The sequence below is a fragment of the Ranitomeya variabilis genome, chromosome 2 (assembly GCF_051348905.1).
Source record: "Ranitomeya variabilis isolate aRanVar5 chromosome 2, aRanVar5.hap1, whole genome shotgun sequence".
Classification (NCBI taxonomy): Eukaryota; Metazoa; Chordata; class Amphibia; order Anura; family Dendrobatidae; genus Ranitomeya; species Ranitomeya variabilis.
In genome coordinates, this window is record NC_135233.1 from 1,065,829,073 (window position 1) to 1,065,847,397 (window position 18,325).

At 42.4% G+C, this 18,325-nt stretch overlaps 2 protein-coding genes across 2 annotated transcripts in view; both read left to right on the plus strand.

Moving 5' to 3' along the window:
- EVA1A (eva-1 homolog A, regulator of programmed cell death) overlaps nucleotides 1-18,325 on the plus strand; it is a 519,112-nt gene that overhangs the window by 283,928 nt on the left and 216,859 nt on the right. The window lies entirely within an intron of this gene.
- On the plus strand, nucleotides 16,613-17,670 carry LOC143810201 (smad nuclear interacting protein 1-like). Its single transcript, XM_077293071.1, is given in 2 exon segments — nucleotides 16,613-16,871; nucleotides 16,874-17,670. Coding segments are annotated over 2 exon segments (1,041 nt in total). The 3' UTR covers nucleotides 17,656-17,670.

An 18,325-nucleotide genomic window follows, 5' to 3' on the forward strand; every position in this document is an offset into this window, starting at 1 on the left:
TGCAGTGGTCGAAGCTCCAAGACCTGTGTCAAGTCCTTCAGTGTTTTGAGGAATGCACACGGCTGGTTAGTGCAGACAACGCCATAATAAGCATGAGCATCCCCCTAATGCGTCTGCTGATGCAAAGTTAGACGCACATAAAGGAGCAGGCGTCTGCAGCCGAGGAGGAGGGAAGCCTTGATGACAGTCAGCCATTGTCTGGTCAGGGAAGTGTACAGGACGAGGTGGCGGGCGAAGAGGAGGAGGATGAGTATTTTTTGGATGAGGAAGCTTCTCAGGGGGCAATAGAAACTGCTGGCGTTGCAAGGCCGGGTTCAGGATTTTTGAGGAAGACAAGTGACGTTGATTTGCCCGAAAGTGCTCCTCAACCCAGCACATGCACTGATTTGACAACTGGAACATTGGCCCACATGGCGGATTATGCCTTGCGTATCCTCAAAAGGGACCCACGCATTATAAAAATGATGACCGATGACTATTACTGGTTAGCCTGCCTCCTTGATACTCGCTATAAAGGCAAATTGCAAAATATCATGCCACATGAGAACCTTGAACAAATATTGGGAAACCAAACAAGCAACTCTTGTAGACCCTTTGATTCAGGCATTCCCAGCACACAGCGCCGGTGATGGTTCTCACACGAGCTGCAGGGGGCTACAGGGCAGAGGTGTTAGAGGTGCACAAATCAGAAGTGGCGTTGGACAGAGGGGTTTTCTGACCAGGTTGTGGAGTGATTTCGCAATGACCGCAGACACGACAGGTACTGCAGCATCAATTCAAAGTGACAGGAGACAACATTTGTCCAGTATGGTTACAAACTATTTTTCCTCCATTACCGATGTTCTCCCTCAACCGTCATTCCCCTTTGATTACTGGGCATCCAAAATAGACACCTGGCCTGAATTGGCCGAATATGCATTGCAGGAGCTTGCTTGCCCAGCAGCTAGTGTGCTATCAGAAAGAGTATTCAGTGCTGCTGGTTCAATACTGACCGAAAAAAGGACTCCTCTGGCTACCCAAAATGTTGATGATCTAACCTTCATTAAAATGAACCACTCATGGGTTTCTAATTATTTTGCCCCACCTTTCCCGGCTGACACCTAGCTTTCCTGAAAAAAGGTCTTGCTTTGGGACTGGTGTTACTGACTGTTCCAATCTCTTAATTTGCAGCTGCTGTTTGTACAGCATACGACATGTTTACACCTCCCTAAATGGCCTAACTCCCCCCACGGGGCCGTGGTCTCGCCACATGGCGCAAGCACCCGTCAGAGTGCCATTTGTCTGAAGAGGTGGGTGTGCCCACTTTTGGTCAACAGCACTGCCACTGGGTCCCTCATAGTACAATGAAGTGTCTCTGGCGGTGGTGTCATGCACCCAACGTCAGACACACCGTTGTAACATGAGGGGCCCCGGGCCTGTACCGCCGGCCACGAGAGTGTCCCCCCCCAGCTCAAACAGTGCTCTACCACTTTCAAAATTATCTCTCACTGCTCCACCACTGTTTAGTCTATGCTCTGAAATCCTTCAATGCCTGGCACTGACAATAACAATTTTTTGACATGTATGATGCTAGTTAAAATAGGCAGGGGCCCTGTCCTACATTTACACCAGTAAATACTTTGCGCCAAATTACAATGTCTGAAAGTCAGCATAGGAGCCCACCCCTTTACCTAAGTATGCCACCCTTTTTTGGGGTTTTTTTTTTTTTTTGCAAGACATTAACATCTATTTAGTTTTTGGGAGTACTTACTGTCTGCGGTCCCTCCTTCCAATTGTCCTCCGCTGAGCACACCAATGCTGCCTGTGTACCCCTGCCACATAATGGAAGCTGCATAGAGCCTATTTTGTTATTTTAGGCCTAGGAAGTCTGTCTGCGGTCCCTCCTTGAAATCGTCCTCCGCTGACCACAACAATGCTGCCTCCTGTACCCCTGTAGCCTACTTTAAACTGCATAGAGCCTACTTTCTATTGTAGGCCTACTACCTGTGTCTGTCTCGGCCAGTCCACTCCTTACAGTTGTCCTCCACTGAACAAAGCTATGCCACCTGTGTACTCCTGTTACCAATTTTGAGCTGTATTTGTGCTACTAACTTATTTGTGCCTAGTAACTGTGTAAGCCTGTCATAACAGTTGTCCTCCACCACAGAACCCAGCTATACCACCTGTGTACTCCTTTTGCCAATTTTGAACTGAATATAGCCTTCCTTTTTATTTTAGGCCTACTTCGTGTGTCAGAGCCACTAATTACACATGCCCTCCTCCTCCGCTGAACCACGCTATGCTGCAAGTGTACTTCACTTACCAATTTTGAACTGCATTTTGCCTAATTACTTATTTAGGCCTACTTATTGTGTCTGTCTCCCATTACAGTTGTCCTCCACTGTACAAAGCTGAGCTTCAATCTTCAGGCTCTCATTAATTAGTTGTTGTTAATATAACTGCAGTTGGCCTACTATTTTGGTTGGGGCCTACTAACTGTGTCTGCCGCTCCCTGGTGTTGTCCTCCACTGCACAAAGCTGAGCTTCAGTCTTCAGGCTCTCATTAAGTAGTTGTTGTTAAAATAACACTGCTGTTGGCCTACTAGTGTGGTTGGGGCCTACTAACGGTGTCTGCCGCTCCCTTGTGTTGTCCTTCACTGTACAAAGCTGAGCTTCAGTCTTCAGGCTTTCGGCCTATAGTATCAGATATTTAACTGCATTTTGCCTACTTGTCTGGTTGGGCCCTACTAACTGTGTCTGCCGCTCCTGGGTTTTCTCCTGTTTGGTTTTCTTGAGCTTCAATCTACAGGCTCTCATTAAGTAGTTTTTGTAAATATAACACTGCAGTTGGCCTACTATTTTGGTTGGGCCTAGTAACTGTGTCTGCCGCACCTTGGTGTTGTCCTGTGTTATTTTCCAGAGCTTCAATCTTCAGGCTTTCGTCCTTTATTTGTAATATTAAACTGCATTGGGCCTACTACTGTGGTTGGGCCCTTAAAACGGTGTCTGCCGCTCCTGGATTTTCTACTCCACTGAACAAACCAATGCTGCCTGGTTAGTCCTGTTACCAATTTTGAACTACATTTAGCCCACTTTATTATTTGGGCCTATATCTTGGTTTCATCCTCATCCTGCCCATTGCCCAGCCAGTGCTAGATGAGTCTTGTGGTACATTGACCCAGACCACTACATTCCCCATGCACGCTACACAGCAACAATCTGACCCTGCTGAAAGTCAGGTTCCCCTTCCCGCATACTATACCACCTTACACAGGGACAAAGAGGAAGGTGCAGATGAAAGTGCAGGTTCCTTCATCAGGTGGGGGGGCATACTCGTTGGCGACGTCACAGGCACAGGGCCCCTCAGAGTACGCAGAAGTGTCGCTGCCGGTGGGAGGCGCCACCGCCGTACTTTGAGGGGCCCTGTGCCAGTGCCAATGTGAACGAGTAGGCCCCCACTGCTTGCTCAGGATCACAGCACTTGCAAAGTTGAAATACTTACCTCTCCCTGCTCCACCACTGTGACGTTTTCCGCGTTTCCTGGGCCCACCCCCCCACAACTTTAGCCAAATGACCCCCAGTTTTCAATGCCTAACTATTATTATAAAATTAATTAAGATTGACAAGCCTCAGTAACAAGAATGGATGTTTTTTGCATTAAAATGGGCACTGTAGGTGTTTTCCTGGCCCCCCCTCACTGCCGACTATGCTTCCCCATTGACTTGCATTGGGTTTCGTGTTTCGGTCGATCCCCGACTTTTTGCGATAATCGGCCGATTGCACTTGACTCGACTTTTGAGATAGTCTGGTTTCACAAAACCCGACTCGACCCCAAAAAAGTAAAAGTCGCTCAACCCTAACTTTGAAACCATATGGCATTAATGTAGACTTTAACCCCTTCCTGACATCTGACGTACTATCCCGTCGAGGTGGGGTGGGCCCGTATGACCACCGACGGGATAGTACGTCATACGCGATCGGCCGCGCTCACGGGGGGAGCGCGGCCGATTGCGGCCGGGTGTCAGCTGCATATCGCAGCTGACATCCGGCACTATGTGCCAGGAGCGGTCACGGACTGCCCCCGGCACATTAACCCCCGGCACACCGCGATCAAACATGATCGCGGTGTACTGGCGGTATAGGGAAGCATCGCGCAGGGAGGGGGCTCCCTGCGGGCTTCCCTGAGACCCCCGGAGCAACGCGATGTGATCGCGTTGCTCCGAGGGTCTCCTACCTCCCTCCTCGCCGCAGGTCCCGGATCCAAGATGGCCGCGGCATCCGGGTCCTGCAGGGAGGGAGGTGGCTTACCGAGTGTCTGCTCAGAGCAGACACTTGGTAAGCCTGCAGCCCTGCACAGCAGATCGCAGATCTGGCAGAGTGCTGTGCACACTGCCAGATCAATGATCTGTGATGTCCCCCCCTGGGACAAAGTAAAAAAGTTTAAAAAAAATTCCCCACATGTGTAAAAAAATAAATAAAAAAAATATCCTAAATAAAGAAAAAATAAAAAAATTATTATTCCCATAAATACATTTCTTTTGCTAAATAAAATAAAAAAAAACAATAAAAGTACACATATTTAGTATCGCCGCGTCCGTAACGACCCAACCTATAAAACTGCCCCACTAGTTAACCCCTTCAGTAAACACCGTAAGAAAAAAAAAAAAAAAAAAAACGAGGCAAAAAACAACGCTTTATTATCATACCGCCGAACAAAAAGTGGAATAACACGCGATCAAAAAGACTGATATAAATAACCATGGTACCGCTGAAAACGTCATCGTGTCCCGCAAAAAACGAGCTGCCATACAGCATCATCAGCAAAAAAATAAAAAAGTTAGTCCTGAGAATAAAGCGATACCAAAATAATTATTTTTTCTATAAAATAGTTTTTATCGTATAAAAGCGCCAAAACATAAAAAAAATGATATAAATGAGATATCGCTGTAATCGTACTGACCTGACGAATAAAACTGCTTTATCAATTTTACCAAACGCGGAACGGTATAAACGCCTCCCCCAAAAGAAATTCATGAATAGCTGGTTTTTGATCACTCTGCCTCACAAAAATCGGAATAAAAAGCGATCAAAAAATGTCACGTGTCCGAAAATGTTACCAATAAAAACGTCAACTTGTCCCACAAAAAACAAGATCTCATATGACTATGTGGACTGTCATGATTCTCAATGGCGAGAGAACATAGCCCAGCATACATGAGAACTAGCTCTTGGAAGATGGAAACTATACTGACCATGAACTAAACCTGCCGCACAACTAGAAGTGGCCGGGTAGCATGCCTACGTTTTTTTATCCCTAGATGCCCAGCGCCAGCCGGAGAACTACCTAATCCTAGCAGAGGAAAAGACAGTCCTGGCTCACCTCTAGAGAAATTTTCCCAAAAGGCAGACAGAGGCCCCCACATATATTGGCGGTGATTTTAGATGAAATGACAAACGTAGTATGAAAATAGGTTTAGCAAAATCGAGGTCCGCTTACTAGATAGCATGAAGACAGAAAGGGCACTTTCATGGTCAGCAGAAAACCCTATCAAAACACCATCCAGAAATTACTTTAAGACTCTAGCATTAACTCATAACACCAGAGTGGCAATTTCCGCTCACAAGAGCTTTCCAGACACAGTAACGAAACAGCAGCTGTGAACAGGAACAAAATGCAAAAACACACAAGGACAAAAGTCCAACTTAGCTGGGAGTTGTCTAGTAGCAGGAAAATGCACAGAAAGGCTACTGATACATTGTTGACCGGCATGAAACTGACAGAGGAGCAAGGTTATATAGCGACTCCCACATCCTGATAGGAGCAGGTGAACAGAGGGGATGATGCACACAAGTTAAATTCCACAAGTGGCCACCGGGGGAGCCCAGAATCCAATTTCACAACAGTGGACTCAAATATGGAAAAATTACAGCTCTCAAACAAAATGTGATAACGCAAAAAATATTTTTTGCAATGAAAAGCGTCTTTCAGTGTGTGACGGCTGCCAATCATAAAAATCCGCTAAAAACCCCGCTATAAAAGTAAATCAAACCCCCCTTCATCACCCCCTTAGTTAGGGAAAAATTAAAAAAATAAAAAATGTATTTATTTCCATTTTCCCATTAGGGTTAGGGTTAGGGCTAGAGTTAGGACTAGAGTTAGGACTAGAGTTAGGGCTAGGGTTAGGGCTAGGGTTAGGGCTAGGGTTAGGGCTAGGGTTAGGGCTAGGGTTAGGGCAAGGGTTAGGGCTAGGGTTAGGGTTGGGGCTAGGGTTAGGGTTAGTGTTACGGCTAGTGTTAGGGCTAGTGATAGGGCTAGGGTTATTGCTCGGGTTAGGGCTAGGGTTGGGGCTAGGGTTGGGGCTACAGTTAGGGTTGGGGCTAAAGATAGGGTTAGGATTACATTTACGGAATAGGGTTGGGTGTGTTTGGGTTAGAGGAGTGGTTAGGGTTACTGTTGGGATTAGGGTAAGGGGTGTGTTTGGATTAGGGTTTCAGTTATAATTGGGGGGTTTCCACTGTTTAGGCACATCAGGGGCTCTCCAAACGCAACATGGCATCCCATCTTAATTCCAGTCAATTTTGCATTGAAAAGTAAAATAGCGCTCCTTCCCTTCCGAGCTCTGCTATGCGCCCAAACAGTGGTTTACCCCCACATATGGGGTAATGTTGTACTCAGGACAAATTGCACAACAACTTTTGTGGTCTAATTTCTTCTCTTACCCTTGGGAAAATAAAATAATGGGGGCGAAAAGATCATTTTTGTGAAAAAATATGATTTTTTATTTTTACGGCTCTGCATTATAAACTTCTGTGAAGCACTTGTTGGGTCAAAGTGCTCAACACACATCTAGATAAGTTCCTTAATGGGTCTACTTTCCAAAATGGTGTCACTTGTACAGGGTTTCAATGTTTAGGCACATCAGGGGCTCTCCAAACGCAACATGGCGTCCCATCTCAATTCCAGTCAATTTTGCATTGAAAAGTCAAATGGCGCTCCTTTCCTTCCGAGCTCTGCCCTGCGCCCAAACAATGGTTTACACCCACATATGGGGTATCAGCGTACTCAGGACAAATTGCACAACAATTTTTCGGGTCCAATTTCTTCTCTTACCCTTGGGAAAATAAAAAATTGTTGGCGAAAAGATCATTTTTGTGAAAAAATATGATTTTTTATTTTTACGGCTCTGCATTATAAACTTCTGTGAAGCACTTGTTGGGTCAAAGTGCTCACCACACATCTAGATAAGATACTTAGGGGGTCTACTTTCCAAAATGGTGTCACTTGTGGGGGGTTTCAATGTTTAGGCACATCAGGGGCTCTCCAAATGCAACATGGCGTCCCATCTCAATTCCAGTCAATTTTGCATTGAAAAGTCAAATGGCGCTCCTTTCCTTCCGAGCTCTGCCATGCGCCCAAACAGTGGTTTACCCCCACATATGGGGTATCAGCGTACTCAGGACAAATTGTACAACAAATTTTGGGGTCTATTTTCTCCTGTTACCCTTGGTAAAATAAAACAAATTGGAGCTGAAATAAATTTTGCGTGAAAAAAAGTTAAATGTTTATTTTTATTTAAACATTCCAAAAATTCCTGTGAAACACCTGAAGGGTTAATAAACTTTTTGAAAGTGGTTTTGAGTACCTTGAGGGGTGCAGTTTTTAGAATGGTGTCACACTTGGGTATTTTCTATCATATAGACCCCTCAAAATTACTTCAAATGAGATGTGGTCCCTAAAAAAAAATGGTGGTGTAAAAATGAGAAATTGCTGGTCAACTTTTAACCCTTATAACTCCGTCACAAAAAAAAATGTTGGTTCCAAAATTGTGCTGATGTAAAGTAGACACGTGGGAAATGTTACTTATTAAGTATTTTGCGTGACATATGTCTGTGATTTAAGGGCATAAAAATTCAAAGTTGGAAAATTGCGAAATTTTCAAAATTTTCGCCAAATATTCGTTTTTTTTCACAAATAAACGCAAGTTATATCGAAGAAATTTTACCACTATCATGAAGTACAATATGTCACGAGAAAACAATGTCTGAATCGCCAAGATCCGTTGAAGCGTTCCAGAGTTATAACCTCATAAAGGGACAGTGGTCAGAATTGTAAAAATTGGCCCGGTCATTAACGTGCAAACCACCCTTGGGGGTGAAGGGGTTAAACTTAGCCAGGTGATGTAATTTACAGTTTTGGTCTAATTCTTTCTCCATATATATTGATTCAAAATTTGTTGAATTTTGGATAAAAATAGTAATTCTTTCTTTTTCTCTCTTTTTTTTCAGGTGTCCCTTTCCTGAAATAGAATGAATATTGTTGAAAATAATTTTTTTGTGTCCTTGAAGTGACTGATCTCTATATATATATATATATATATATATATATATATATATATATATATATATATATATATACCGGTATTCCATTTTATAGATTTAATGTTTTTCCATTTTCTGCATCTCTTGATCCCTTGGCCACATATTTATATTTATTATGAGTAAATAAATATAACACAAATATAAAAATAAAGAATAATAAATTTTGAATATTGGGAGTGACTTGTTTGTGTTTAAAATATTTCTTAGGGGCTATGTGTGATTCTGCTAAGGATATGGGTCATTTTGTGTCATTAATTGGATTGGAGGAATGCGGGGGGTATCCGCCTCCAGAGGTCTCCATATCCATACCAAGGAATGGGATGCCCTACTTGAAAGTGGGGGGTTCCCAAATCCTTTGACTGATTGGGCTTATGCCCTGGCCCTTTAAATCCGGCGACACACACGTCCCCCTCAACCTACCCCTCCTCCCTACTTTCCCCTCCCTTTTAGAAATAGAATGAAATTGGTATTATTCTTTTTTGTTATTTTCTCATTTTCTTTTTAAGTTTTTTTAGTGGCTCTTGAATCTGGAGATGCAGGACGGATGCTTTTTTGTAACTTTTTTACATAATATTTATGGTTATGGAGATCCGTCGCCTATTGTGGCACTTTTCCCTTTAGCAATATGGCGCCTCGGTCTTCACGGTGGCTCTGCGCACCCGTGCATTTTGGGTCTCTGACATGGATGTCATGGACATGCGCAGTTAGCGCATGAGGACGCCGAGGACCGAGGTGTGCATGGCAGAGTTATTTATGTGTAAGTCTGTTATAATCATGATTTCTGGAATAGGGACACCTAATCTTTTGGAATTATTAATTGCTCATTGAATAGGTTTTAAGTAATAATCACGGTACATGCAACATATTATGTTCACTGATAATGAATTTAGTAAGGTTACCGATATTCACATGTATGCACTTTTCTATGGACTGTTAATGGATACAGTTTATTAATAATTATAATATTGCACATAATGAATTTTATAATTGGATATGTATGTGTTTTGTATAAATGGCCGTTTCACCTATGTGTAGAGGTATTATTAGATGCTGTTCCTTTTTTTCACTATATATGTATGTGTGTGTGTGTGTGTGTGTGTGTGTATATATATATATATATATATATATATATATATATACACACGCACGCACACACACACACACACACACACACACACACACACACACACACACACACACACACACTATAGGGGCTTGTGTTTATTTGTTTTTCTCCGATGTGAATACTTTTCTGCCCAATGATGACAGAAGTATTCTAGGAGTGATATATTGTTTTCTGGTTAGACAATAAAGGTGTTTGCAAGCTTTCAGAGCACAGTGGCTCCTTCTTCAGGCAAGATTACAAATAGATTAATATGAAACAAGCACAACATTTAAAGAATACTACAGGAGGACATTTGTTCGTGGGTGGGGAAGTGTGCCATAGATAAGCCAAGGTAATCAAATTAGGCATTTTCTTACAAATGGAGACGCAGTGGGAATAATGTTCTTAGTTATCTGGAGTCTGTCTAGTGGAGGTGTGAATTGTATCCATGTAGTGACTAATAAATCCAGGTGTTAAATTGAGTTCTAGTGTCAACGAATTAAGCATATTCATTAGTTTGAATTCCCAAATTTGTTTTTCTTCAATTTTCAAGGCATACAATGGGAACTGTGCTTTCTGTAGAGCCTTGTATTCTATAAATCACAAAGACATTCAAATCATTTCACCCGACTGAGCGTTTTGTCCTCTTTGGTGATTGGCATCCGTTTATTGGAAATAGTAAAGGTACTGACCTAAACTAGATCGCTGGAGCGTCGCTGTTTAGGTCGCTGTAGAGATGTCAAACACAGCAACTCCAGAACGATGCAGGAGCGAACCAGTGACGTAACGGCAACTCACTTCTCGTTCTCGCTGGTTGATAGCTCCATGTCTGGCATTGCTGGCGTCGTTGCTTTTGATGTCAAACACGACGATACACGCCGACCTGGCGACGAAAAAGTTCTGGACTTCTAGCTCCGACCAGCGATGGCACAGCGGGATCCAGATCGCTGCTGCGTGTCAAACACAACGAGATCGCTATCCAGGACGCTGCAACGTCACGGATTGTTGTCGTTCTCGTTGCAAAGTGGCTGAGTGTGACGGTACCTTAACACTTGTTTCAGATTAACCCTGTCTAAGTAGGTCAGTCTTAACCCCTTAAGCCCCAAGGGTGGTTTGCAAGTTAATGACCGGGCCAATTTTTAAAATTCTGACCACTGTCCCTTTATGAGGTTATGACTCTGGAAGGCTTCAACGGATCTTGGCGATTCGGACACTGTTTTCTCATGACATATTGTACTTCATGATAGTGGTAACATTTCTTTGATATTAATTGCACTTGTTTGTGAAAAAAAAATGGAAATATGGTGAAAATGTTGAAAATTTTGCACTTTTCCAACTTTGAATTTGTATGCCCTTAAATCAGAGATATGTCACACAAAATAATTAATAAGTAACATTTCCCACATGTCTACTTTACATCAGGACCATTTTGGAACCAAAATATTTTTTCGTTAGAGAGTTATAAGGGTTAAAATTTGACCAGCAATTTCTCATTTTTACACCACCAATATTTTTTAGGGACCACATCACATTTGAAGTCATTTTGAAGGGTCTATATGATAGGAAATAACCAAGTGTGACACCATTCTAAAAACTGCACCCCTCAAGGTGCTCAAAACCACATTCAAGAAGTTTATCAACCCTTCAGGTGTTTTACAGGAATTTTTGGAATGTTTAAAAAAAAAATGAACATTTAACTTTATTTCACCAAAAATTTACTTCAGCTCCAATTTGTTTTATTTTACCAAGGGTAACAGGAGAAAACGGCCCCCACCCAAAAGTTGTTTTGAGTACGCCGATACCCCATATTTGGGGGTAAACCACTATTTGGGTGCATGGCAGAGCTTGGAAGGGAAGGAGCACCGTTTGACTTTTCAATGCAAAATTGACTGGAATTGAGATGGTATGCCATGTTGCGTTGAAACCCCCCACAAGTGACACTATTTTGGAAAGTAGACCCCCTAAGGAACTTATCTAGATGTGTTTTGACAGCTTTGAACCCCCAAGTGTTTCACTACAGTTTATAACGCAGAGCCGTGAAAAAAAAAATTCAAATTTTTTATTAGCCCCCAGTTTTGTATTTTTCCAAGGGTAACAGGACATATTGCATAAAAACTTTTGGGGTCGAATTAATCCTGAGTATGCTGATACCCCATATGGGGGGGGGGAACCACCATTTGGGCGCATGGCAGAGCTCGGAAGGGAAGGAGCGCCATTTGGAATGCAGACTTAGATGGATTGGTCTGCAGGCATCACATTGCATTTGCAGAGCCCCTGAACAGTAGAACCCCCCACAAGTGACACCATTTTGGAAACTAGACCTCCCAAGGAAATTATCTAGATGTGTTTTGACAGCTTTGAACCCCCAAGTGTTTCACTACAGTTTATAAGGCAGAGTCGGGAAAAAAATAATTTATTTTCACACAAAAATGTTTTTTTAGCCCCACAAATTTTTTTTTCCCAAAGGTAACAAGAGAAATTGGACCCCAATAATTGTTGTCCAATTTGTCCTGAGTACGCCGATACCCCAAATGTTGGGGTAAACCCCTGTTTTGGTGCACAGGAGTGCTCAGAAGGGAAGGAGCACTGTTTTACTTTTTCAACGCAGAATTGGCTGGAATTGGAATCAGACGCCATGTTGCGTTTGGAGGACCCTGATGTGCCGAAACAGTGGAAACCCCCAATTCTAACTGAAACCCTATCCCAAACACACCCCTAACCCTAATCCCAACCATAACCCTAACGACACCCATATCCCTGACACACCCCTAATCCTAATCCCAACCGTAAATGTAATCCAAACCCTAACCCTAACTTTAGCCCCAGCCCTAACCCTAACTTTAGCCCCAACCCTAACTGTAGCCCTAACTGTAGCCCTAACCCTAGCCCCAACCCTAGTTCCACCCCTAACCCTAGCCCTAACCCTAATGGAAAAATGGAAATAAATACATTTTTTAAATTTTTTTGTTTCCCTAACTAAAGCGGTGATGAAGGGAGGTTAGATTTACTTTTATAGCGGGTTTTTTAGCGGATTTTTATGATTGACAGCTGTCACTCTAAAAGACGCTTTTTATTGCAAAAAATATTTTTTGCGTTACCACATTTTGAGACTTATAATTTTTCTATATTTTGGTCCACAGAGTTATGTGAGGTCTTGTTTTTTGCAGGACGAGTTGATGTTTTTATTGGTACCATTTTTGGGCATGTGACATTTTTTGATCGCTTTTTATTCCGATTTTTGTGAGGCAGAATGACCAAAAACCAGCTATTCATGAATTTCTTTTTGGGGGGGCGTTTATACCATTCCACGTTTGGTAAAATTGATAAAGCAGTTTTATTCTTCGGGTCAGTACGATTACAGCGATACTTCATTTACATAATTTTTTCAATAAAATAGTTTTTATCGTATAAAAGCGCCAAAACATTAAAAAAATTATTTTTGCATCGCTTTATTCTAAGGACTATAACTTTTATTTTTTTGCTTATGATGCTGTATGGTGGCTCGTTTTTTGCGGGACAAGATGACGTTTTCAGTGGTACCATGGTTATTTATATCCATCTTTTTGATTGTGTTATTCCACTTTTTGTTTTGTTCGGGGCAAAAAACAATGCTTTATTATCATACCGCCGTTTTTTTTACGGTGTTCACTGAAGGGGTTAAGTAGTGGGACAGTTTTATAGGTCGGGTCGTTACGGACGCAGCGATACTAAATGTGTACTTTTATTATTTTTTTTTATTTAGATAAAGAAATGTATTTATGGGAATAATATATATATTTTTTTCTTTATTTAGGAAATTTATTATTTTTTTTTTTTTACACATTTTTAAAAAATTTTTTTTTTACTTTGTCCCAGGGGGGACATCACTGTATATTGACTGATCGCTGATCTGACACTTTGCAGAGCACTGTGTCAGATCAGTGATCTGACATGCAGGGCTCCTGGCTTACCAGCGCCTGCTCTGAGCAGGCACTTGATAAGCCACCTTCATGCAGGACCCGGAAGTAGCCCCATGGCCATTTTGGATCCGAGGCCTGCAGGGAGGAGACGCTCGGTACAAGGTGAGCACATTGCCTAGTACCGATCGTCTCAGGGAAGCCCGCAGGGAGCCCCCTCCCTGCGCGATGCTTCCCTATACCACCGGAACACCGCGATCATGTTTGATCGCAGTGTCCTGGGGGTTAGTGTGCCGGGAGAGGTCCGTGACTGCTCCTGGCACATAGTGCCGGATGTCAGCTGCGATAGTCAGCTGACACCCGGCCGCTATCGGCCGCACTCCCCCCGTCAGCATATGATGTACTATCCTGACACTGCGAATTAAGTCCCAGGTCACCTTGACGGGATAGTCATATGGGATTAAGGGGTTAAAGCATCCCAAGTATTTGATAAATGAATTTTGTGACAATGATTAAGACATCAAGTCAAAACGCATCGGAATAACGCTGCCACTCCATGAACTTTTTATGCATGATGCTGTGTAATACTTTGAGTGGTTTACCATTATCTACATTTTAAATATGGAGAAATAACTAAGAATTTTTACTTGAATTTTCCGCTGGATTTATCGTATTTTTTGTGACAATGTTGATCGTGGCAGTGGAAGCAATCATAGTCATATTAAGTGTAATACAACTTCTCATATGACCATCTTAGATAGTTATGTTCATGCGACACTTCGCAATTATATATTGTTTGAGTATAATAGCTCAGCTCAGGTATTTAACAGTTTTATTTAACGTCATTATCAAGTGGTAGGGATGTTCCAGATTCTAAATCCACATTGCCTCATTTTATAATGGGAGTCGGCTAGTGTCACCCGCTCCTCTGTTTACCTGAAGTTGGCACTTTCCCGCCAGGTGTTTTCCTCTGTAGGCCTCCTCTATGGAACCAGGCATGTCACAGACATAGCTTACAATACATGCAGTCACATGGGGCACGCTGCACAATACAGGCATACATTGTGGCATTGGGGGCCTAATGGATGGAAGTCAAGCTGGAAAGAAGATTGTTTCGCCACTACTGATCCTCAGATGCAATTTTCAGATACTGCGAAAGACAGGCATAGTTTAATTAAATAAAAATATATTTTTGTTTAACTCATTCCTCGACCTGTAGTCAAGGTGTTCACATAGCCTATTTGGTGAGGTTTCAATATGGGTATTTAAGTCAAATCAGGAGTGAGAAAAATGCACCAGTTCAGCAGTTTAATGAGTTTTTGAGGAAAAGTATAATTATAAATACTCAACGTGTGCACATAGCCTTGAAGAACAACATTGATGGCTGGCTGACCCAAGCAATTATGGGGAATCCAAATATTTTATACAATTGGAGGGGACCAAGATTTGCCTTTTCCCTACTACATATATCACATCACAGGGACAATTTATCACTACAAATGCTGAAAGGGAGAGATTCTTGGCTTTAAGAACTCCTTGATTTTAACATGCCTACAAGACTTTCCACATTTGTACATCCCTGTTGGACGGTAGGGAATTGTGCCAACCTGAGTAATAAAATATTCCCTGAATAATAATGCTTCACACCAAAAGGTCATTAAATTTGGGGCCTTTTTCACGATTAAACTAGGGCTTTTACTAATTGTTTAATGTGGTCCAATTTGAGTACCTCTAAATATTTGCAAACTGTTGAACAATCCAATTAAGTCACCATAGATTTGTTGGGAAATAAACAAAAAGGCAAAGGTTTGCCACACACATTAGCTGACTCTCTGCCAGTAACCATCTCATCTGACATACACAGGAAGACTTGCTTGGCCAGTGTGCTCTATGAGAAAGCCATGGGTTCAGGGGAACAAATGATCAGCACCCTCACACAGGAAGCTGAACTTGGCGACATGGTCTTGTTCAGTCATATATCCGGAATGTTCGATATGTAAAGATGCATTAAATGTATCCTTCTACACAACTTACACAGTCGCCATTAATAATTCTCACTTTAACGTCTTTGGCTGTGATCAGGGTGAACAGGTTGTTGTGCAACGATTTAAAAGCAGTAAAAATAGACAAAATAGGAAAACGTTTGCTCTTTAAGAAAAGTTTGTAAAATGAGAGCAAGGATTTTGCAATATAATTTTTTTTTTTAAATGAATGTTGTGCAGAACAATCAGCAATCACAAGTATTCAAGTCCAAGCGTCCTTCCATTCAAGTGTTGGGCAGGACCAGTAGTGCTGAAGAACCACCCAACACTTGGGATACAGATGTCCGTCCTCATTCTGGTCAGATTTCGCAAATAGGATGGCTTTAAGAAATCATGCTCATCTATCATCATCACTGAGAAATCCTAGCTGTGCAATTTACCAGTGTTTTAAAAAATAAGTCTCCACAGACAGGAAAACGCAGTTTAGGAGGAAGATGTGTTGGCCTGATCTTGTGTCCAAGTGCCTCTAAATATTACTTTACGTTTCATGGGTCATTAATACTAAGGGTGCCACCAATAATGTGTCCTGTTGACGCCATGGCTTTTTTTCCCCCCCAGAATTCATTAATATATTTTCAATGGTGCCATTTTGGGGTAAACAAAACTTTTTGATCATTGTTTGTAAATGCAGGATGCAGATTTTTGGAATGATTAGGTGACATAAAAGAACATTATAAATGAAAGAAATCTTCATGCTGTACATGACAGAGTATTGGAGGATTTAGGCCATTTTCACACATTTACTTCAGTGTCACTTGACATAAGAAAGCAACCTGTTCGATTATGTCAACAATTGGCAGATACTGGATAAACCAAGCATGGCCTCCACCCAGATGTCTTTTGTACCTGGGCTGATCATATTCTTTCCACTCACAATAGACTTGTGTTTAAGGAGAGATCTTCATCTCCATATGACTAGATAGTGACTTATGCCATTGTCTATGGAAGGAGGAGGAACCTCAATCTCATGGCCATGGTGTCCATATAAGACTGATGGGTCATTGCAGTCATTTGTTATGTGGATCTTTACTACAAGGTATTTTCTCTAGGAGTTGAGTGCAGAGACTTCACAAATTGTGAGATTGCAGCTCGTCCTACGACGGATCAAAATCTTCTTGAGGAGACTAATCGCACTGCAACCACTGGTGTTTCCGGCGTTGTAGCCGAAGCTACTCTCACCTGTTCTGGGAAGCGCAGTGGATACCAGGACGATGAAGGAAGCGGGGAGGCATAAGAAGAGGAGGCCGCACAGCCCAGATGAGGAGAGGAGTCCGAACAGGCAGCACCGCAAACGGCGAAGTCCGAGCTCCAACGGCAGCGGTGGGGACTCCCCGGCGGCCGGGAGAAGGAGCAGGTCTCCAGGGAAACGGGAAAGGTCACATATAAAACGAAGCAGCTCTCCAAGGAGTAGGAGGCAAAGAAGTGAAAGTCCTCCACATTTTCCTGTGAAAATAAAACCGGAAAGAGACGAGAACCTAACCTGCACAGAATTCATGATGACCGGCAGCCCACACACAGGAACCGACATAGAGACCAAACTAATAGAAGCCGGAACAACATGTCCAGACACCGAGAAAGGGAGCGGGAGGAAAACCATTTCTGGGAGCAAAGAGCAGAAAGAGAATTCCATAATGACAGGAGGAGAGAAAGAAGACAAAGAGAAGAGCAAGAAGGAGGAGAGCAAGGGATGGAGTCTGATAGTACTACTAAGAAAGAAGCACCAAACTTTGAACTTTCTGGAGCATTACTTGAAGACACAAATACCTTCCGAGGTGTGGTAATAAAGTACAGTGAGCCGCCTGAAGCTCGCGTACCGAAGAAGCGTTGGCGATTATATCCTTTCAAGAATGATGAGTCTCTCCCAGTCATGTACATCCACAGACAGAGTGCATACCTGCTGGGCAGGCAAAGGCGGATTGCTGATATTCCTATAGATCATCCTTCCTGCTCCAAACAACATGCAGTCTTGCAGTACAGAATGGTGGCATTTACCCGGGCAGATGGAACAACAGGTCGACGGGTCAGACCATACATTATTGATCTGGGGTCTGGAAATGGCACATACCTGAACAACCAAAGAATTGAGCCACAGCGGTACCATGAACTAAAAGAAAAAGATGTACTGAAATTTGGCTTCAGCAGCAGGGAATATGTAGTTTTACACGAATCGTCAGATACTTCAGAAGTGGACAAGAAGCAGGATGATGATGACGACGAGGTGGATGATGAGGTCGATGAGGGGACAGAAGACTAACAAGCATGCCCAATGGACCAGTCATATCTGATGTGAAATCTGTTTTTCTGGGGAGCATCTGTAAATCCCTGCCTCATTATATCAGTAAGATCATCCGGGACTAGTGGCATCGGTGTGCATTGTTTCCAATCCTCAGGTGTAATTAAACAGCGTTCCCGTGAACTGCGACTTCTGAGACATTGTCTTTGTAATACTGCTGTTTATATTCTGTAAATTTGTAACTCTGTATATGCTTCATTTATCTAATTTACATATACAGTACAGAGCAAAAGTATAACACCTTCTCATTTAAAGAAATTTCTGTATTTTCATGACTATGAAAATTTTAAATTCACACTGAAGGCATCAAAACTATGAATTAACATGTGGAATTTTATACTTAATAAAAAAGTGTGAAACAACTGAAAATGTCTTATATTCTAGGTTCTTCAAAGTAGCCACCTTTTGCTTTGATGACTGCTTTGCACACTCTTGGCATTCTCTTGATGAGCTTCAAGACGTAGTCACCGGGAATGGTTTTCCCTTCACAGGTGTGCCCTGTCAGGTTTAATAAGTGGGATTTCTTGCCTTATAAATGGGGTTGGGACCATCAGTTGTGTTGTGCAGAAGTCTGGTGGATACAGAGTTGATAGTCCAACTGAATAGACTGTTAGAATTTGTATTATGGCAA